A 23795-nucleotide genomic window follows, 5' to 3' on the forward strand; every position below is an offset into this window, starting at 1 on the left:
TCTGGGGTGATTACTTAAACCTTCTGAAAATTATTATGCATTAATAGCATGTAAATGTACCAAGAAGCTCATTTCCAACATGTGCATTTCACTTCAATTTTAAAAACAGGTCACTTGTCGTCCAAAGTGAGTCATTGAGAGTGTTTTCTAATCTGTCGCCTCTTCGGGGAGCCGAGGTCCTGACAGCCCAACACAATCTCTCACTGGGCATTTCTTTCAGCGGTCCACTGACGAAAATGAGGTTCATTAAGTTAGACAGATTGCCATGAAACTTTGTGAAGACATGCATGCTCCTCTTGGTTTATGACAAATAAAAACTGAAAACATTATCCTCAGCCTCAGCTGCACTTTGTGCTAATTAGCACTTAGCAGTTGTCAGTTTGATAACACACTGACGCTATGAACTATACCTGCTGGACATATTAGCGTGTCATTGTGAGCATATTAGGATGATGACATTAGCATTTAGCTCAGCACAGCCTCACTAAGCTGCTAGTATGGCTGAAGACTCCTAAAAGTAATATGGCAATTCGGGAGATGTTTAAGGTTAGTTTAGGCGATGAAGACTGGTATAACTTAGTGAAACTTATGCTTAAAAGAGACCAGTGTAAACTGTTGTGATGACGCTCCACCACCACACACTTTGCAATGTTACAGCAGCATCACACTACTTCCACATTTGCTGCTGCGTGTTAGAACAAGGAGTGATATGGTTGTTTTTCGGGTGAGAACAGCGACCCTCTTTCAGGAGAACTTAAATTTGGTCAATTGTTGTTACATATTTATGCTGCTGTGAATAAGCCATGAGATCCCAAAGATGTTGAGATCAGCCCCTCTGCCCTGCTCCACCCTGCCCTGACAGGTTGTTATGTCTGCATGGCTGAGCACGTGTTGCATAAGTGTTTCAATATTTCATAGGCCAAAATGAAAAATGCATCTCTTTGAACTATAAGTGCATGGTTGGAGTAGGAGGAAGAGGGCAAGCTGGTGGGGTCGCGAGGTGAAGGAAGAGTTTGAAAACATAGAGGATGAGCAGGAATAAATGGGTCGCTTCAGTCTCATAACCTTCCTATTCAGGGAAACTCTGTGCTGATATTAAGGGGCTGCAACCTGAATGAGGCTCAAACAACTTAGACCTGTGACTGAACTGACTGCGGAGTGCACTTTGCTTAAGCTGAGGATGCTTTTCATAAGCAACAAGACCTTGAAGATTAATTCCGGAGCAGCTGTCCCATGCCACAACCTGCCAAACATCGTGCACAAAGAAAAGGATTGACAAGCAAACACCTTCAGGTCTTGCTGGGGCTGCCCCCGCAGAGCTGAACTCAAATAACTTCAGATTGAGGGAGTGATAGCTTTAAGTAAAAGGGGGAGAGAACTTTTGCAGCCACAGCACATCAGCTGCAAAGGCTTTAGATTTATACTGAGTATGCATGCCCTGGAGTGAGGATAAATATAAACAAAGCGACATCTAAGAATAGCCTCCATTTGGGTTAATATGAAGACAAATGTGTACTTTCTCAAACGCGTCTCGTTAATAGATGTGGCTGTTCAAATGTGATCTTGCATTTGCATTGATTCGGCTCACAGAAACGGCTTTGATTAAATAGAACTGTGGGTATTTCTGAAAAGCAGATTTGTATCATCCATTAAGTGGAAAAAAGTCTCACATGATGTATGGACACGCTGGGTGATCCATTTAAAGGAGCTCATTAGCTCAGTATGAGATGTGTTCATGTCAATATGCCGCTTTCACTCTTTTCTCTTCTTCCCTTTTTCATCTCATTTCCTTTCCTCTCCTTTCCTTTCCTTTTCATTTCCTTTCCTCTCATTTGCATTTCATTTCCTTGCTACATATTTCCTTTTCTCTCCTCTCGTTTCCTCACTTCTCTTCCCTCCTTCCCTTTCATCTCCTCCCATCTGCTCCCTTTTCCTTTACATTTCCTTTCCTTTCCTCTTCACTCTCCTCCTTTCCTTTCCTTTCCTTTCCTTTCCTTTCCTTTCCTTTCCTTTCCACCCCTCTCCTCTCTTCTCCTCTGCAGCAGTCATCAGACGGAGAAAGAAACAAAGGCTCCTTCTCTCAGCTGGAGCTGGGAGGAGCTGTCAGTCCCTTCAGCTCCGTTTGATGATAGCATTTCAAATGACACTTTGATCCTCACTCCACACTGTTTGTTTTGCCTCCATGATGAAATACGGCTCGAGAGGCGTGCAACAGGGCACATCATTAAAATGTGGCTCAAACGCGAGGAGCCACGCACGTCCCTAGAAACCACTCACAACAATTTTTTGACACATCAGCATAAAGGAGACGACAGGGTAGGTGGCGAAGGAATAGTTGGGATGAACAGAAATCACGCGTTGTCCCTGCACATAACGCTCCTCTGAGGTGACGCCAAAGCTGAGTCAAAACGCAGGTCTTTCTGTAAAGACTGAACGAGAATAAATGAATTTAATGAGGCAGCTCTGTCAGAGTCTTATCTGTGGTCTGGAAAGAGTGAAGCACGAACGCCTCCCTAAGCTAAAGAAAAATAAAGGGGTGAGTATATTTGGAGATACAACTACTACTAAAAACATCAATGCGTGTGAATGTAAGGTTTTCTTTGCTGCTCTTTAGAAAACATTCAAGGACGCAAGATTGAACAAGCGAAAGAATGCATTCACACATTTTTCAAGTTATGTGCTATTTGATCTTTTCTCCTTCATATCTATAACAAGCTTAAAACCAAAGCTAACTAATCCTCCTCTCCACAGGTCTTTCCACAATGAGCATGAACATAATTCACCAACTCTTAATCTCAGTGGAGAAATCAGCCTTTGTTTAAGAATAATGGTGGAAATGCGCAAAAAATGAACAGCCCAAAATGTAAGACTGAAAGAGTTGGCTCTTTTCTTTTTGGGGTGATAATTCTGCTATTGAAGATTTCCAGAGCCACAGCTGAAATAATATGCAAATATCCACCCCATGGGGTGCAGACTGGCTGACATATTATCAGCAGAGAGACAGCCGTCGCATTTTTGGGTTTGAGCGCGGTCAAATCAAAAGACGGAGGCACGATTAAAAAGGTGTACTGTGAAGCACGCGAGACAACAGGAGCACTCTAAACAGGATGCCAGCCCTGCTGGGGATAGGATGCGGAGGCCTCCTGTGGAGACAGGAGTGCCTGGCAACCTACATAAAGCCCGGAGAGATAAGACAGACAGTTTGGAAAGCCAAACAATGAAAAATGAAAGCATGTAAAAAATGAAAACAAAGGGTTATCTGGGTGAAGAAAAAGTGAAATGAGTCCCAGGAAGAGGTTATTTCATGTTCAGTTCTTTCAACAGCCTCCCAAAGTGGTCTGTGGGCGGAAGAATTCAATTCAACTTTATTGACATACTCAGGTATGGTGTGCAACAAAAAGCTTATATAGGGTGTCTAACTCGACATAATATAGTGTAATATAATGCAATAATAGAATTCTATATAATACAAAAACCACAATAATAAATAGTTATAATATAGTAAGAATAATATAATAATGTATAGAATAGAATAGAATAGAATTTATAATATAGGCCTAATATAATAAATAACAGTATTCAGGGGTGATGGACTGGCTCTGGAGATGTTGATAGCTTGCTGATCACTGTTTGGTTGGATGGGGGTAAGCAGTTTTACAGCTCTGGGATAGAAGCGGATTCTCAGTCTGGATGTGTGTGTCTGTATAGTCCAGAACCTCCAACGTGATGGCAGGGGGACAAGCAGGTGGAGGCCCGGGTGTGTGGTGTCAGTGATGATACGATGGGCTGTACACGTCGTAGATGTAGGTGTGAGTGGTGAAGCAGTCCCTGTGATTCATTGGGCTGTCTTGACCACCTGCTGCTCGGCCATGCGGTCTGATGCTGCGGTGTCACCAGTTAGTCAGCATGCTCTCCACTGTGCGTCGGCTGCAGGTAGAGAGAAGCCCGGTGTGTAGGTTAAACTTCCTCTGCACCCCGAGATGATATGTGAAGGTTCTGTGAGAGGTCCTCGGTGATGTGGACTCCCAGGGCCTTGACGCTGTTGGCTGAATGTGAAAAGGACTGAATGGATCCTGTTCAGATCGAGTCACTGAGTGTCTGCGGCTATGACGACTTTACACATTACAAAAGAGTGAAGCAGCGGCTTGATGAAGACTAGGGCGTGGCAGAGGACGGAGACGATGGCAGGGCTGCCAAAAAAGATGATGACCACGGCATGAAGTCACCACCCCACCGTTTCCTCCGAGTCAGTGTGAATTCCATGCTGGTTTTTCCTTATTTTGTACAATGAAAATGTTCCTCACTGAGAGGTAAAAAAAGGCTAATATTGACTGAAAAAAAAAACTGCCGACACAGCACTTCAAAGGAATACTAAGACTGAAAGCACTAAACCATCATTTGTAACAAGAGAAATCCACCATCTGAGCACTCAATTCAGACAAGAATTCTGCTTTTTCTAGTTCGATGTCGAAAACTTGAAGCAGCAGGATTCATACGCTTCTGTCTGGAACTACACAGAGGCTGCAGCCTGACACACGGGGGGGGGTGTGACACAAAAACACACATTAGATTCACATGCAGACCATGTCGACTTAATTCAGCGGAAAACTGCATCAAAACATCTATTTTGTAGCTGGCTCTGGTGACTCAGTGTTTGATATTAGACTGGATCTCGACGAACAGCAGACTGAATAATGAGAGGAAACACGACGAGGGGCTGCACCGCTGGTGCGTTTGCTGTACCTGGATGTTTTGGTGCGTATGTGTCTATATTCTTCCTCTGGCTCACAAACACTAAAATGTTCTCTCAGGCTGTTCAGACGCTCTGACTTTTTCCTTTGTGGCTCTGGAGGACTGAGAGAAACCTCAGAACTCAAACAGACATATTCTCAGGATTACACTGTTTTGTTAAATATCAATCCGTACAACAGTTTGCCAGCCCAGCCCAGCACCCAAAAAGTTCGGAAAATCTCATTATAAGCAAACTAAGAAGTGACGCATCATGATAAAACACAGCAATTAAGTTAAAATCAAATTGCGAGTTGACAGAGGAAGATGTGGTAATGGCTGGTACACCCCATCGTGTCTGGTAAACGATGCTCGAAGGAGCCCATTGGACATAGCAAAACTGCCTCTCCCCATCATTAAGTTATTAGATTAGCCCGGGGCAGCAAGTAAACAACTTTAGACATCTCGCAGCAGGCATATATATCCCACCAGTCCTCCCTGTTATTGGATTACTCCGGGAAAGTTCTCCAGAAGACAAAATGACTCCATGGAGAGCGTGAGGCAGGGGATGATTATTAGAAAGCAGATGACGGGAAGAACAGAGGCAAGGCCCGCTCAGACCAGACTCCTGGAACACTCTGGATCGAGCGGCTGGCTAACGAGCAGGAGACAGGGAATGAGGGCAGCGAGATCTGATTTTGATTATTGGCTGCTGGATGGAGAGGCAGCTCGGGCCTGCCAGGTTCTGCATCATCCGCCTCCTGCCACATCTCGTTTGGGTTACTGCCACGGCAAATGTCCATTCAGCAGTATCGGAGACAAATGAGGGCAAGCTCCTCTCAAGGTCAACAACCACCTCCACCGGGGCCACAGGGGGTCTGCCATTCTAATTCCTTATACACTTAGAGTAATTAAAACCCATCCAGAAGAAGCGGGGGAGGTCGATAGAATTTTTTGAGACTGCTAATGAGATGCTAATTTGTCGGCCCACTAGGAATGAGGTATGAGGAACTCAAGGACACAAAATAAGATTTATTCACACTTCTGTTGGGCGAACTTTTTCAATTACGGTGCGTGCGCTGTACGTCTTCACAGATATTCAGCGAGTTTGTCGAGCAGTGCCCACCGCAGGTCGTCCGGTGTCTTTATGTGTGATAAAAAGATATGAGCATCCTTTCAAGCTCCTTCCAAACTCCCGATCATTTACAGAGCGTCGCCCCTGTGAGTTCAGAGTAAAGTGGAGGAGGCTCCCCTGCCTCGCAGCAACGAGTGAAGCCACATACAGATCGCCCTCATGCTGCCTGAAAGTAGTCCAAGTCAGACCTGTTTTCGAACACCCCACTGTGCCAGCGTTCTATGGACTCATTGAGTCATTTCAGGAGCACCAGGCTAGCTGTCCCACTTTTTTCAGCAAATATCACACAGACTCTCTGATATCTGCACACACACTCGCGCCGCTCAACTTTCCTCCTCACATATTTGACTTTATAAGCAATCGGCCCAATCCTGTCCCCTCATGTTTATTAATTGGGTTTGCTCTTTGGACTCGAGTGTGACTCCCCTCTGGGTGAAGACTGCTCCTCAGGCTGCAGAGGAGCATCGAGCTGTGATGAAACTGAGCAGACAGCAGTGTGGTCTTGCTCTCTCCGCTAGCACTGCAGTCAGGGGAGGCTCATTTTATCATGGGCGATTTTACACAAGCGCTGCACAACAAAATGTGCACACCACACCGGCTCTCAGTTCTTACGCAATAATAATCTTGACAACTCGCTTTTAAAAACTTCAATAAAAGATTGCCTCATTAACAAGGAGGATAATCTGATTTCTAATCTGCAGGATCGGGCTCAGGCTGAGCATCACAACAGCAGCAGCAGCGGGGCTTCTCTGAAGGACACATCGCTGGGGAAATAACAACAATTAGAGCTGCCAATCATCCAAAATGCCAGAAGATGGCTCTGGATGAGTTTCTGCTTGGTCGGGCAGCTATAAAGAGGATACAGGCACAGAATATGGGTGAGCGAGAGGGGAGAGCATGAGATGTGCAGCATAATCACATCACAAACATGGATCTGTGCTTAAGTCAGCTGAGCCACAGTGTCAAGACATTGTCTTGGAACTGAGCTGCAGCCTCAAATTGGGTAATTAGCAGGTGGAAACCCCGAAAACTAGACCCTACACTTCCCATAATGCAACTCACCAGCATTTCTTTGTTTGACCTGTCGAGAGAACAGCCCAGGTTGGAACAAAGGTTTCACTTAACCCTTGACATCACTAGGTTTCTTTTCTGTGTGAGGCTTCACTGAGGCTAAGCTGTCACACCGGGGTGAGGTTTGTCTCGTCTTGGGTTTTTTGTCTTGTCATTTCCTGTTTTATTTTGAAGGTCTAACTCTCCTCTCGTTTCAGCACTTGCCCTTCCTCATGTGTCACCTGTGTGTCCGCCCTGAAGGGAGACGCCCGATCGGTGTCTCCTTTGTCTTGTGCCAGTGTGTCTTTGTCCCTTGGTCGATTCACCCGTGCTTTCTTTGTTCATTGCCACAGCCACAGAATTATTGCCTTTGTGTCATTTGATCCTCTCCGTGAGTGTTTTTTGTTATAAATTCTATAGTCTTGTTTTGTTACTTTGTTTCTCGCTAGTTTACAGACGAATTTCAGCTCTTTGTAAGATTGTTCTTTTGTTTCGTTTGTATCTCATAGATGTGTTATTTTCCTCCGTGTTTTCAGGAGTGATCTTTTTTTTTTTTTCATGATATATCTTGTTAGTATTTACACAGAGAAATGTCATAGCCATTTTGGTTACACCCAGCGAAGAGATCTCTGAACCCAGTATAAATAAATCTGTGGATTTCGTTATCTCTGCATCTGAGTCCTCATTCCAGTATCAGCCTGATATAAGCTAGTTATTGATGGTTGGTTAAGATCTCCAAAGGGTGGCTGCTTGTTGCTTTGTTTTTCTACACAATTTATATTTAATATGCAAAGTGTGGGTGTGGCAGCTTTGGAGTTACTGGACATTTCAGACGAAGTGATTCTATGTGACTGAAACTTAAACTCATCTTGAAATGTAAAATCAGTGTATCGGCCCTTACAGCACTCTTATGTCACCCTTACCACAGTGCTCTGCCCTCAGCACTGACTCAAAAATCTGCAATAACTTTCATGTATCAAGTTATCGCCAGGCCGCTCGTGACGTGCAGCATCACATACTGATAGGCTCTTCAGAAATATTGGGCTCCATAATTTATTTTCTAAATTAAATTCTCAGCATGAACAAGATCAGCTTCTCATTTTAAGAAATTAGATTTAAAGATGAGCATCCTGCGCAGGTTTACAGATTCTCGTTTTGAGCTAAATTGACAACATCAGGCTACTGAGTGCGAGTCAATCAGAGCACGCGGGGGAAGATGGTGTTATCATCTCGCTAATGTGAATCAAAATGAAAACCAAGAGTCTGTCACATATCAGAGTGGATGCTGCAGTTTATCCATTACGTAGTATTTCCCTGGTACACTATAAAGAGATCAGCTGAGGCTCATTAGATTGCCAAATAGCTTATGAGACGTTCTGCACGAGAGGCACGCATCATTAGAAATTCCTAATGCCGTACCTATTTCCTGGTATTGATCTTGAAGAGGCCTAATGTTAAAGCAGCCTGTCATCTTACTGCTTAAAAGACAAAGACAGACACAGCCATTACTCCTTCCATTGTGTGGAGAAGTTGACTTCAAAAGGGTGAAAACCTCTGGTGTAGTCGGAGGCTTGGGAAAGCGGAGCAGGGCAGGTGGAGCTGCAAGGAGAGGGGGATGCAGGGATAGACAGAGCGCTCAGAGATGGGAGATAGAGGAGTGGAGAGGGGAAGCCCTTTGATCTCTGGCAGAAGAGAGCGCCGAAGAAAAGAGACAGAGAGCAGCAAAGAAGATTGCAAACAAGGCATGCTCTCAATTCCCAATAGTAGCACGAGCACGAGAGGAAGAGGCAGACAGAGGGAGAAAGACAGAAGGAGAGAGAAAAGTCAAGTAGACAGAGATGGAGAGAGACAATGGCAGGGTCAGAAAGGGAGAAAAAGAGAAGAAAAGAGGAGAAGAGAGCGAGGGGATGAAAATGAAGTAGAAGGAAACAGATAAGACCAGGATGTTAAAAGGATTTCAGTTCGGGGCTGTTTGGGGAGTTCTCTCAAGCCCTATGCTAAAGCAATTAGTATTGAACCCCTTCTAGGAAAGTGCAGCCAAACCACAGCAGCAGTCTCTAACATAGTTAGTGTGTAACAACCAAGTCAAGCAAACCCCACGGTGCCCATTAAACCCCAAGTTTTAATTGGCATGTCAGGATGGTGCTGCGTTTCACAACCAATGAGTGTGCGCGCTCAGAAAAGTTGGTCCAGCGAGTGTGCACATCCCACTTCAAGTGGAAACCCCGAGACAGTAAACAGAGCCGCCGCGCTGGATGGAGAAGGCCTGTGTAGTGTGATAACAAAAGCTCAACATTAAATGTGAAAGGGATATTTCAAAACAACTGCTACTAATATGGCTGCACTGCGAAAGACAAGTTGCGCACCTCTTTGTTGTCCGGGAGTCTCCTTGAAACCAGCTCTGTAAGTTTACAACCGCCACTTTAAGTTTATGCTGAAGAAAAAACACAACTTCTACTGTACAGTAGAAATTAGGGCGTAATGGTCAATTCTAAAACAGTGAGTTGTGGTTAAGAAAAGCATAAAAAGTCAATGAACTGATGAGTAAAGTCAGCAGCTCAGCAGCAACGTCTTGCAAAAGTCTGCTAACATGAGCCACCACTATCTGCAGCAGCGAAATCCCTGAGTGCAGCTTTCTGAGTCGAGCAAGGGTGTGTGTTCAACTTTTCATTCGCGGGAGGAAGTGCCTTTCTTCTCTCAAAGGTTACACAAGAAAGTGTTTGAAAGCCTTTGTTTATCATAACAAATGCTTTTAAAGTTTGGTGCTTTAGCGTGCCTCGACTGTTTGGGAACCCAAGCTGGTAGGCTTTAGACGTGGGGCTTGTTAAGCTGAGCTAACAGGCTGCTGGCTATAGCTTCACTCTTACCTTACCTTATTTACTGAAGTTAAAGCACCAATAAAACAACAACAAATACACAGTTACAAGTCATTGCAAAGCATTTGCAGATCTCATTCACTGGATTAAATGAAAGGCCCCATGAAGACACTTTTGTGGGTGAAGCTGGGGTCAATCTGATGGAGGGGAGACGGAGACGCAGGAATTGGCCAGCGTGCCATTGTGGAGGTTGCTGGTCAGTGTGGTGGTCACGCGTGCATTAACACCGAACATCTTCTGACATGTCTGGTTGGTCCCCAGGATGTTGTGTTTGAGCGTGTGCAGCAGGCGGGTCCCGTCTGTCTCGTGGTTTAGGACGGCAGTTTTCACCCTGCTGTCCGAATATGGTTCAGCATCAACCAGCGATTAACGTTTGACTTCCACCATACCCCCCTTTCCTCAACCTAATAGAAGAGTTTTTCTCTGCTTGGCAGTGGATGGTCTGTGACCGAAACCCTCATACCAGGGAAAATGGACGTGGCCTGTGGTGATATGAACGTGGAGTCTTGTTAAGGCTGGATCCGGCACACCTGAGGGGTTTTACCCCCGTTGCCTGGCAAGGAAGAATGTTGCCTGTGATGCAGAGGAGGACCGCTACTGTTGTAGCTAGTTTTAACTGCATTACACACAGTTAGCTAATTTAGCACAGTGGCTCCTAACCCAGGGGTCAGACCACTCCCAAAACACAGTTCTAACACACAGACGTCTTTAAACTGCTTTGACTTTAATTTTTGCTGTTTTTGTGAAATATTGAATGATTTAAACCTATCTGGGCATCAAATAGTTATTTTAATGAAACCATGTGAGAAGTTTAGGTGAGAAAAGTCTCTTTGATGGGAACAATTCAGTTTGGAACCACCACTTTGATCTTTAATAGTACACCATATTTTATCATTTGTTATTCTTTTATGTAAAATCGCAATATGAAAAGTACCTATAGGCTAGTACCTCAATAACTGTACTCAAGCACAGCGCTTGAGGAACTGTACTTAGTTACTTTCCACCACTGGCATCACTCTTCTCATTTGAGTCTAACGAGAAAGTTAAAAAGCACAGTTCCCAAGATGTTGGACTATAAAATAAATGAAAGCAAATGCACACATGCTCATTGTGCCCACCTGCATCGGATCAGCTGGGATTCTACTGTGCCTCCAGATCATCCTCAGTTCTTTAAAGCAACAATTCAGCAAGGAAAAGATGATTTGACGGTGTCACTTTCTAACGTATCTGCTTCTGTCATCAGGCCAGGCATCATTTCACTGTTCAGTCAGTCCCTTCCAGCAGTCACCCGCCTCCTAAACCTTCATCCTCGTCTTTACAGCCAGTTGAACCTTGGCGTCTCCGGGTTTGTCCGGATGTGCGGAGCTGTTATTTTGAACACATCAGTAGCTAGAACCAGTCAAACCAGTCAGTCTCCTCTGACCTCTCTCATCTGCCAGTGTTTTCCAGGACCACTGCTGACTGGCGTTTTTCACTGTGAATAACAGACATCGCTGACTGCAGTGCGCCAAAATCTCAGGAGGCTGTCACTTTCTGGAACAACACGTCTAGCACCGGCAGCCACACTACATCTAAAGTCACTTTTTTAACCGCGTGTCTCTGCCATTCTAACGTTTAGTTGAGCAGCAGCTGAGCGTCTCATCCCTGTCTGCGTGCATTATGCTTCTCCTGTATTTTTATGTGACTCACTGTCTGGAGGAGTGAGCTGCTGACGCGGAGAGGAATGAGGAGCCAAGAACGTGGTCTGTCTTGTTTCGAGGACGTCAATTATCAGATTAAAACTGTGTTTCTGATTCATTTATGTTCCTCTGTGCTTCCTCAAAAAACATCTTGTCTGTTTTGGATAAGCTGTTCTCACTGCTTACCTTGGAATATGGCAGCATTCTGGATGATAAGACGTTTGAGTTGAGCACTGACAACCTGCAGGCCAGACTCCATGTTGCTGCGTGCCGCTACCTGATACCGCTCCTCCATCTTCTTGGAACAGCAGGTCGGGCCTTTGGTTTGGCAAACCTGCAGATCCGCACCTGGCAGGAAATCAGCAGAGACAGGACAGAAGTCTAGATGAGCAGAGGGAAGGAGCTGCAAAGCCAGTGTTTGATTTTCACAGAACAGAAGCCTCTTCCTTTGCACAAAAAAAAAAAAAAAAAAGATTCAGCTGCATCATCTGCATGCTAAACGCAGGAAACACTGTCTACAGCAGATTCTGGAGCCTTAATGAGCGTATGATCATTATGTAGAGGCTGTGTTATTTAGCAGGGGTGAAGTCAAAAATAAATTGTGGCTAAAAATGAGTCATTTTGATGTGTGTTCAAGCAATACACCAAAGCTATGTTGTTCTCCTCAGAGATCAATTTGGTCAACAGAAACTTTCCCACTCCAGGCTACACTTTCATACAGAGGATCAAAAAAAAGTATTTTCTAGGCACAACGATGAGAGCCAGGAGCAGTTCAGCAGGCAAACAAACCCAGGATTCAGCATGCTTTCACTATGTATGACATTTAAAAAAAAGCAGCCACGAGTAGGCTTGAATGTGATGAAACAACATTTCTGTACCTGGTCACTGACACTACAAGTTGTTTACACAGATGAGGAATAATTGGATTCTCAGAGCTCTTTTGAAAGGTGCGGATGTAAGCCCCGCGAAAGCAAAACTACGGCGACGACGGTGTGTCATCGGGGCGACGTATCTGCACGCAACCGGATCAAAGAACAAACGCCCCGAAGAAATTAATTCCATTTGAAAAAAAAGCCAGAGAGGAGGGAGATAAAGACTACGAGGTTGGAATTCAGGCTGATCAAGGATGGCGAAGCTGCCTCAGCTGCTGCAAGAGTGGTGGTGAATGAACCGCAGCTTTGTGTGATGATGCGCTGAAGGACATCTTTGACAAAAAGCCACTCTCGCTTGTTTTACTCCATGAACGTCCCTCCTCTGTCACAGGGCCTCAGCAATGCTGCAAAAAGCCTCTGTTCCAGTGTAAAAGTGTAGTTCAGACTAATGTGTTTTGTTAATGAAGAGGGAGCGACACAAACCTATGCAGCAGTTTGCACAATTCTGTGGCAAAACACCTCCATTGAAAAAGAGGTCCAGCGGAATATAGACAAGCAACACATTACCAGCGTATTCCCACATCCCTGCTTGAAAAGGATGCACACACACACACACACACACACACACACACTTATAAATAGGGCACAACCATCTGATGTTTAAGTACAAAGAGGAGTTCCCTCTCCTTAGTGCTTAGTGCTTCCCTCCCTCTTGCTCTGCCCCATGTGGGTGTTGAAAGCTTCGGCGGCGGCTGCGTCGAGGAGTTGTCTGCAGGATCTGCTGCCTGAGAGGCGTCAGTGACAAGGCCCTGATTGATGGTGTGGTAAACAAATGTCAGGGGAGTCTGCCGGCTTCGGCTGCTCGGGGTGCGCTGGATAAGGAGACGGAAGCGGAGAGATTAATTTGGAGGGAGGGCTCGGATTGAGAATATATATATTTATATCAGAAAAGTCTTGATAACAAGCGTGTCAAAAGGCAGAAGAAAGGCTTCTGCTGAGACAGAGGCTTTATCTTAATATAAAAACTGAATATCTCTATTGAGGCTTTGTCTCCCTGAGATCTTGAAACAATAGAAACCGAGCTCCGACTGTAACAATGAAAACAGCAGGCATGGAGGGAAGCTAAACTAGCAGGAGATGCAACAGAGTGACAGTCCTGATAATTAATAAGTGCTGTGGAGTCAAACAGAGAACAGCTTCGGCTAACTCCCTCCTGACTCCCGTCAGAGTTTAAGGTGTGGAGTCTAATGAGTGAAACAGGCAATAAAACTGTCACACAGCACCTTTTGTATGCATACTGACAGGCTTAATATCTTAAATCAATACCGACAAAGGACTCCTGACAGATAAGATCAAGTTAATTTCAGGCTGCAGGGGGAAAATTATTAAGCTGTCAATAGCACCACAGGTGAGGTGAGTGCGGCCGGTGCAGGGAGGAGACGGGGATTTGGCAATTATCTCCGGCAAAACAGACAGTTTCATCTGCACGTTTGCCGTTTTGCAGATGATAAATGCGTTTCATTACAGAAGTTCCACAGCAGCGAGGAATAACAAGTGAAGGATTCGGCAGGAAAATGATTCCCCGTGGAGTTTCACAAATAATAAAATCACACCGTCTAAATAAAGCCTTCTTTCTGACTGACGGATCACTTGGGAATAAGCTTCCTGCTTCTCCTCTTTGCTTTAGGCTCAGCTCTCTTCCTCCTCCCCCCTCTTTTTTTCAGTCCTTGTCATCGCTGCACAGTTTTGTTCTGAGCTTGTTTCACTTCACCTACCTTGAGCTTAATAGCTATCGGGCACTGAGAGCACCTTTCTATCAGTCTGTTATTGGTTAATTAGTCGATTTTTGTGTCCTGATGGCCAATTCTCTCAAGGAAAATGAAGAAAGACAAGGTGCAGGGCTAGGAGCAATTTAGATGTAAATTTCCCCAACATGCAATCTCAGTCCAAGGTGAGGCCTTTAAATTATTACGTACTTTCAATCAATAGTCTGTAATGGTGGGCCAGACCGTTCCACATACAGAACAGCTGCCGTTTTCATGATTGCCAAGGTCTTTGAATGTCTTTTTAAAAGCACATTGATCGCCCTCCAGTTCGTCACAGCAATATCTGACAGTCCTTAGCGGCACAACTCGTGACAGAAAGTTTGTGCCACGGGTGAAAACTCCAGCAGAAGCTCAAACGGGCCCGTGTACACACAGAAGAGAGCAGTCCCTCCCCTCGCCCCTTTAACAAGCTCGGGGACTACAAGCCAGGGGAACGGGGACAGCCACAAATACAGTATGTGTAGTTTTCCAGCACCAATTAGAAAGCTATCACTATGCAAGTTTAATGATGGAGACCATGGGGGAAAAACAAGTTGTATTAAGATATAGAATATGTTAAAAGCTGTTCATTATGAGCATAAATTATACATCAAGTAGCAGCAAGTCGAAGCACGTGGGGACTCCTTGGCTTCCTCTCCAGGGCAAAATAAGCCAGTGTCACTTTGTAGAGACAGTAAATGAAATAAAGATTTAGAACCAACCTAAGGAATAATAATATCATTAGCTACTGGGGATTACAATTGTTTTAAGTATTTTTAGTGCTTTGCTCACTGCTCTACTTTAAGCCGTTTGATGAAGCAATAATTTGAAAGCTGGAAGCATGAATGTGAAAGGGCCCGATTTCTGTTTTCTAAGCGTACACAAAACAATGAGGCAGCAAACACGAGTGCCCTTCATTAAAACGTCTTTCAAGAAGAAAACACACAGAACACAAATCAGCGCTTAACGAGACACAAAGACCTCGCGCTTCAGGTCGAGCCGATCCGGCTATTAGTCGCGTCTGGTGTCGTTTAAACAGCAGGAGCGTTCCTCCTCTGTTGTTCAGCTCTTCACGCTGAACAACGAGCCCGGGCGACCTGACCCCCGCAGCTAATTACTGGGACGCCCACGTCTCCCGGACCTTCCCTGGCGTCCTGCTTATATCAAACAACATGAAACTACTAATTGTTTCAGCTCAGAGAGTAAAAAGCCCTCCTCGCTCCACCGTGCAGGACCGTGTGCTGGAATAACTGGCAGCTGTCAGCTCGGCCTCCAGCAAACTAGCACTACTCTTCCATTTAGTGAGAGTCTGATGCTCCTCTCATGAAGCAGGTCAGCCGCTGCTCTCAGAGATCCGGCACATCCTCCGCCGCTGACACTGACGGAGCAGCTTTCGCGCTCGTGTCCTGGGGTAAGTGCTCGACACAGCCGGCGCGCCTCTTCCTCATTCATGACGACGCGGTGGAGTGAACTGACACCCGGCCTCCATTTCACCTTCAGACACTACAACCACCCACAGCAACAGCCACAACAAAGACATGAGTGCTACTCCTACAAGCACATTTGCTGTAATGTTTCTCTGCACTCGCTGCATTTGAGTCACGTTGGCAGAAAGTAAAGCTTGAGCTGTTGTTTTTTTGGTGTTTTGCCCCGTGGCGCCACATGCAGCATTATTAGAATTCTGCTCTGCCTTCCTGCGGACATCTCTCTGAATCAGCCACCTCCCCCACACACTACGCCATATCAATACAGGCTACTTCACGTCTCCCCTCACACACACACACACACACACACACACACAGAAAGTGATACTCCCCCAGTCAAATCACAGCAAGCCATCCTCAACGTTTAATTTAATCAATCTTTCATTTTGCTGCACGCCTCAGTGAAGAACTTGTGTTGCACGAGGCCGCGCGACAAGCCCTCCGTTTCCCGTTCACTCGCCAAATGATTTAGCACGAAGTTCGGCACAATTAAAAAAAGAGTTGTAACTGTGACTGAAAACCTTTAACTCATTCTGTATGAATAAATGACAAGGATATATTATGGATGAGGCATGACCAAAAAAAAAATATGACCAAAAATGTACTAAATATATGAGAAGTGACTGCATATTTCATGCTTTTGGAAAATGTCAAAAAAAAGAAAAAGTGTCAGCTCATTAAGACAAAAGTGGAAGAGCTGGGATTTAGGGAGATCCTACCTAAAGTAGAAGCCTTGGGCCATAACTCTGTCTCATTCTGGATATTACTTTTAAAAGTTTTATGCATTACTTAAATATTGTCTAGAATGATGACAGACGTGTCAGTGTCAACACTGGAAACATGTCTGGAAATTTAACATGTCTCACTTCTTTTTTTTTTTTTTTAAAAGCCAATTTTTCCAGCGAAAAAATCTACAATATACTTCACTCTAGAACAGAGTGTGACTTTACAGGTTTTTGAGAAGAATGAACTATTTTGCAGTAGCTTCTTCAGTGGATCAACACAGAGAAATCAAACACAGCAACATATCATGGTGGGGTCATTGCTGATGATGTAATATTTGGTAATGCAACATTTCATGCACACACACTGAAAAACAAAGAATAGCAGAATATTCCAGCTGTTCAGGGCCAAACACACACACACACACAAGAGAAATCTGAAGGGTTGCAAGATGAACAACAAGAAACACGTTGCTACACCAGATTAGATTCAATTTCTTAGACTTTCCTCTAATCCTTGCTGATTTTCTTGTGAACCATTGCAGAGTTTTACCCCTGAAAATTATCCATATGATGGAAGGAATGGGGGGATCTTTGGTTAAACTGGTCACAACCGTTTGAAATATGCAACCGCAAGTACAGCAGGGCTACAAGCCGAAAAGGCTGGGAGGACTGGAGCATTTTACAAGGTTAACATGTCTTCTCTTTGGATTCTCGCCTCAGTGTTCGTGCAAATTTGAAAAGACTTCACAAATTCACTGTATGAAAGACTTCCTGTGGCACACTCAAGGCCATGTGCCGGCCTCGCTGTGGGCCTTGCTACATTAGCTTAAGTGAAGTCTTTCTCTTTGCAAATTCAAAGCTATTAGAAAAGAATGGTTTCATATCAAATCGGTCGTAATCCATTCCCCACTCGGTTTGTGTCGGCTGTGAAATCACATCACATTATATTTTCATGCAGTAGCTCCCAAAGTGGGGTCCTGAGATCCCTCTGAGACTGTTGATGTTTATGTCAAACCAGATGCTAACAGTTAACACCTGTATGAAACAAGCATGTTTCCTCTGAGGTTTAAGTCACCTCGTTACTATCCTGGCACAGTTATGTTGTTCTGTATCAATCATGTGTAACTCCAGAACACATGGGGCTCCATGGGACAAGTGTTGAATCTAATAAAAGGCGTTTTCTTACATAATGGCTATCTTATATTAACTCATGTGTTTTGTTGACATTGCCTTTACTTCCTCATTGTTGCACTGCTGTGTGTGCAATAATACCAACAACAGTTGCAAATTTTTTTTTTTCTTTAGATATTTTCTCCTTCTAACATGATCAAACCCAGCATGTAGAAGTGTATTGAAGTGGTCGCCCTTCCCTTTGTCAAATTTGACGAAGAAAATATGGAAAAGATCATGAAACATCTTTATTACACAAAATAAAGAAATATTTCATGCTTTTTTTATGCTATATGGGCTATGCATGAACAAACACAGCATATATTTGTTTTGTGAGTCACGTTTAGAGTCAGTTAGAACCCAGAGAGGTGTAACGGCCAAGTGATGCTGTCATAAAAACTTCCAGAAACGGAAATCCAGAGGGACTTGCTTTCTGAAAATTAATTCATTGTTTTACATCTGGAGTCTCTGAGCTCCAAAACAGAAGTAACACATCATTTCCTTTAGCAGACTTAACACGTCACCATTTCAAAATCATGTGTAGCGATTCATAACATTAGGAAACATCAGCAGAAACAGAACATTAGGACTAAAAAGTTTTTTTTGTTCTGCATTAATATGGAAATCTAGCATTTACTGTACATGCATGGATTGTGTGCTTTATCTCCAGTCACTTGCTGTCCAACCATCACTTCATAAACGCAGCAAATGAATCTGCAGGAGCAGCCATGGGCACGGTGGGGATGTGTAAACCAAGCTACCTCTTAACTGGCCGGGATGAATTGTCCTTTGGCTGACTGGTGCATTGATTTCCAGCGTAAGTCATGGTTTTAAGCTGCCCGGGGTGCAAGGTGTCCAGCTCAGAATGATTCCTCAGCAAAGGTGCACAGACAGCTGGGCAGCTCTGCATCACATCTGGGGGGGGGGGGGGGGGGGGGGGGGGGGGGGGGGGGGGGCAAATATTTCTCTTGGCCTGCTACGATGATTTCCCCTTTGGCTGGCAGAAAAGTGTTTGATGGCCGAGGTGGTGGGTGTGTGCGATTACAGATGGATGCGTGGGGAAATGTAGGGCTCAGTGGTCGGGGATGGGAGAATGAAAACGGAGTAGGGGGCCCATGACGAAATATGCTTCAAAGTGCGTCGCAGATCTTTCCTGCTGTTTGATTTGAAGCATTTTGAGATTTGAAACACTCTTTTGCATTCACAGAACATTTAGTTTTATTTAGGTTTGAATCAGGCGGGGGTGAGGCGCGTGAGGACTGCATGCTGAGAATGGGGAGAGAAAACAGTTAACCTGGAGCACTTGCCCATGCTGACATGACACTAAAACACCCAATTAACATTTGCAGCTGGCTGTGATTCAGCCACTTGAGAGGGATCTCCATTTACATACCAAATCAGAATGCATGCAACAGGCTCCGGCGGTACACCAACATGCTGGGTTCTGCAAAATAGGATGGGGGATCGTAGTTGTTTCTCCGTCCCACAGAGACCTGAATTATTTCGCCATTAGCTCAGTGTGTTTTTCCTCACATCTCAAAAGTCAAGTCACCTTTCACAAGACACGTTCCTTCCTCATCCCAGCCAGAGGCGGTGACATTTAAGCTCTAGGGAACAATAATTATCCAGTTTGGATAACTGCATCTTTTACAAATATGCTACCAGGGTGGTCTCAATTCATGTCACACCACTAATCCATATGTTGTGACAATGTGGCTGAGGGAAAGCTGCCAGGACACCGGCCTGAATGTGACCATTAATCTCATAAAGAAAGAGTGCTGATCTTAGTCTTTGTGTGCAGTCCATCATAGAACAAACGCCCTCAAACTCAGCAGAAGATCCAAACCCACACAACAAAGAACAAAAACATGCTCATATCCGCTTCCAATTTCCAAAACAACTGGCCAAATCAAAGTTATCGCGGAAAGGTGACTTGGCACCATGTTTGGATCAATACTGGAGCGAATCGATCTTGTAAGCTTGTTGTTTAGCAGTTAACTGGTGGTTTATATAATTCCACCTGCGTTTTTAACAGGATACTTAACGTAGCCAAATGTTTTTTTTTCTCCCAGGGCAGGTTAGAAAATGTTCAGCCAGAGGGATGGAGAGTGTGAGTGGGTTGGAGCTCACTGCTAGTACTGAAGAAGTCGGCAGCCTTGAAACAGAGAGTGAAAAAAGGCTTGATGGCGTTAGAGAACTGTTGGAATGATAATGTCCTCTGGAACTGAGCAGTGGAATTGAATTTGAGTGTTTACAGTAGGGGCTTAAATGATAGAAACCAATTTCAGCCAACAGAAGCGCAGACGATCTAAGGATTTAACAGACATCGTGTGCGTAAAAACGAGCTACGGTATATGCACAAGGTATAAGATGATGACAGTTACCTGACACTGGGTTCTCGGGGACCCACTTGGAGCCCGGATGCAGAGAGTGAAACACGTTGCGCACCTCCTGGCAGTTTGGCACCTGTCCGCCGGGCAGGGAGAACAGCTGGAGGAAGGCGCACAGAAAGAGCGCACCGCGGACTGATGGAGCAGGCATGGCAGGCGAGCGGAACTTAGCCGAGCCGGACGGAATAGAGCAGCCGCAGATAACTTCAGCACATTCAAAGTTACAGGAGGACCCCGTGTTGGCGCTGGTGACGGTGAAGCCGCAGCTCAAGGATCAGCTTGGATCAGCATACTTCCGCTTGGCTGCCCCCCTTCAACCCTCCGCCCGCCTGGAAAGCCGCTCGGTTGAGCCTCTTGGTGAAGCCACTCCGATGCCGATAACTTGTGAGTCCCTCTTCGCTTGCGGCACCGACTCTCAGCTCGCTGCACAGATGGACGAGCATCGGATACATGCGCGCGCCCCCCCTCTCAAAAAAGCGCGCGCGCCACAGCGTGAACCTGCGCGTGTACAGATCTTCCCTCTCGTGTAATAGTAGTGATGCGAGGCTGCAGGAGCGGAGATATGAGGAGGAGATTAATGCGGTGCACGAGCTGTTGTCGCGTTAGATGAATGGCGCTTTGTGTTCCGGTGCATTTAGGGCACAGCACCTGTGTAGTTCACTATTAGCACAACACGCGCGCGCAGTGTGGCCAGGAAATGCACACATATTAGAATGACAATGACTCCTAAGCGTCTCATATGATCTGAAAATGAGCTTTTATTATTCAACCACATGGAGAGAGTGTACAGAAAGCAAGTACAAACCAAACCAAAGTGAACATTAGCAGTCTCCTCTTGCTTTTAATAATTACATAAATATAATTCATACCTAACAGAATGGCATGTTATTTAACACTGGCTGTTTTTTCATCTTCTTCTCATCTTGACTGGAAAGTTATTTTACTTGCCCTCAGCTCCAATAAAGTTGAAATGGTGCCACCTAGTGTTCAGTCTGCATGCCCGACAACACAGAGGCCACCATTTGTAAATTCGCTCTCTCTGCAGACTGAACCAAGTTCATTAAGGCACGCAAATGCAGATCTACGGGAACAATTCCTCTATGTTTCCTAACAAAGTAGCAGAACTGACTGAATGTGTAGCTGCTCACAACATCTGGCGGATTGCAGATGGATACTGTGCAATTTCTTTTCATTTTGTCAAGTACTGAAATTGTGAAGTCATCCACCTGAAAACAGCGAGACACACAGCAATGTCAAAGATGTTGTGATGCTCTCTCAGTGCTAAGATGCATTAACATGACTGCAACAGGTTTTCTCTCGTGACTGCGATGAACATGATTTTAAGTGTTCGTCGAAGCTTGGAACAACAGAAATCGCTAATCGTATCACTTCCTGTGGCTGCATGTGTGAGAAACAGAGAGCTTTGCATGGATTTGCACAGCAGAGACTGGCAGAAGCTGAGAGCAAACCAACAAAACTCGCTGTAAACCCACCAGAGTTCCACCTTGAAGCATAAACAGGCTGATAAATGAGGGGAGGTGGCCAGCAGTACCTGAAGTGCCCAAACTGCAGTAGATCGGTGTGTACTACCTGCACTGTGAGCACTTTGGAACTGCAATGTCGACATGTTCAGCTTGAGAGTTTTAAAGTCATGAGTCTGTCTAAAGAGGGGAAGACCTGCGCACAGACACACAGATGTGAGACAGTTTATTCAAGCAATAAACATACAAGTCTGATTTACAGGACTAAACCATATCAGTGTTGCAGAAACAAAGACATGAGGCATTTCATCACAGAGAGAAAGGAGTTTCGGGGCAAATGTAGTGAGAAATATTTCAGATCCTGAAAAAAGAACAAGCCCACCAGCCAGAAGGAGCAACTAGGGCAGTAGATGCTGAACTACTTCACTAACTACACTAGATGCACCTTAGCTGGAGGACCATAAGAGAGGCGGGGGATTGGTGTACTGGATTACTTCCAACTCCTCCAGGCAAGACACTTCCAGTCTGGACCATCTGAAACAAGACAAAATTCATTGATCGTGACAAACGAAGAGAAACATTTCAACTGATCCTAACAATAACTGATTGTTGGAGAATGCGTACATGCTTTTCAACCTGTCCAACAAAGTAATACCACCATGCAGAAGTACTCCATCACATGGAAAACACCTGCAGTCACATTATTCAAGTAAATGTACAGAAATATCAGCAAAATGTATCTAAAATATCAAAAGAGCAGGAAGTTGTCATTAACAGTATGGATCTTAGTATAAAGTGGAAACAGTAATGTGAAGTACAGGCACCATAAAGAGGCTACTGAGTAAACAGTTCAGATGTCTCCAGGTTTCATTGGCCGTCCATACAAAGCACGCACGAGGCGCAGTTTAGACCTGGAGGCTCCATCTTTAAAAACATGAACAGTTATAATAGGAGAAATCTGTCTGTTTTCCTGAGAGCTGTAACTCTGACAGGAGACCGGGTAACCGAGTCACACCGAGTTCGTAAACGCGCTCGGAGCGTCTGCGTGCAGCTTTAACAAAAGTGGCGCCAACAGAGTCATGTGCTGCGAAGACGCGCGTCACCTCCCGTCAATTAAATAATGGATCTCAATGGCGACCACGTCCGCGTTTATTCAGTTAGGTAAGTAATACAAACAGTAGCAGCTGCTCAGCAGCGGGTGGCTGAATTTGTGGCTCTCTGCGGATTATTAAAATAGATCCTGGATGAGCTCGGCGTGCCCATGGACCTAACAAAGACTTGCACAAAGCGACTTCAGGGAAACAAGTTTAGCTATTCCAGCTCCAGATGTATAAAATATATCAAGTTTGACTTTTAAAAAAGGCGTTAACGTGCATTAACGTGTTGAACGCGCGCCCTATTCTCCTTGAACGAACCAGCAGCCCGAAGGGGCGATATAGCCTAAACCCAGTTTCCAGACGACTCAAAACTTTTGGAAAGTAAAAGCAACACTTCCTACACGCAAACCGAGCACATGCGTTCATCTGCATTGGGATATGCAGGGACCGCTGCACACTGCCTACCTTTGGGCTTGCTGAGGTTTCTTCCGTTGAGTGAATCGCTGCCCATCATCACACGGAAAAGTCAAGCATCCCTCCGTACCCTCGCCCGCAGATGTCGTCCCCTCTGCAGCCCCCTTTGCCACTGACAAAAAGTTCTCTCGTGCATGAAAATGTGGGAGCATCTTTTTTGTTGTTTTTCTCTTTGTGGGGGTGGGGAGAGGAGCGCAGGCGACGCAGTCTTTTGCGGATGTCCTTAAAGTCCCCTCACAGCCGTCGGATTCCTCCTGTTTTGTTTTTGTATCAAACGTAGACTTCTCTTCTGGTGCGGCATCTCCTCGAAACTTCACCTGCAGACTCAGAATTTGCAGATCGGATAGCTGTATTAACCCGTCGCGCTCATCCACCCAGCGCTCTGCTGGTCAAAGGAACCCAGGAGGCTTGTGACCTTTAACCCCTGTAAACCCTGCCCCCACATTCTCTGTTGCTCCGTCTGCAGGAGCCCGTCCCTGCACCATCCCGCCTCGTATACAGACAAATATCACCCAATAACAGTGTTTTTGCACCAGCGCAGTTTACTGAGATCCTAACCGACAAGCCTTTGCAGAGCATGGTGACACTTCCTCCACTGTGGGAACAAGCTGCAGCTTTGCCTTACTTGCCTTCTTCCCTAACTGAACTTTGACCTACTTTCCCATACTGCCCCCCCAACCCCCCACCCCCTCTGCTTCTATCGGCTGGGATTGGTGGAGTTTAAGGGAAAGAAAATTGCAGCTGCCCACTTTGGCTTAATTCTTTCACTTGGTATGTTTGATCTCACGAAGCCTGCCACTGATAGAGGAAGAGGGTTAATTATGGTCGG

At 45.1% G+C, this 23795-nt stretch overlaps 1 protein-coding gene across 1 annotated transcript in view; it reads right to left on the bottom strand.

Annotated features, from left to right (window-relative positions):
- Window positions 1-20314, bottom strand: part of gpc3 (glypican 3) — a 93846-nt gene extending 73532 nt beyond the window's left edge. The window contains exons 1-2 of the mRNA XM_041944321.1: window positions 19909-20314; window positions 11655-11816 (exon numbers count right to left, since the gene is read on the bottom strand). Coding sequence (XP_041800255.1) covers window positions 11655-11816; window positions 19909-20065 — 319 coding nt within the window. The 5' untranslated portion in view covers window positions 20066-20314. The remainder of the gene's footprint in view (window positions 1-11654; window positions 11817-19908) is intronic.
- Between the last annotated feature and the right edge of the window lie 3481 nt (window positions 20315-23795).

The sequence above is a fragment of the Chelmon rostratus genome, chromosome 9, assembly GCF_017976325.1.
Source record: "Chelmon rostratus isolate fCheRos1 chromosome 9, fCheRos1.pri, whole genome shotgun sequence".
Classification (NCBI taxonomy): Eukaryota; Metazoa; Chordata; class Actinopteri; order Chaetodontiformes; family Chaetodontidae; genus Chelmon; species Chelmon rostratus.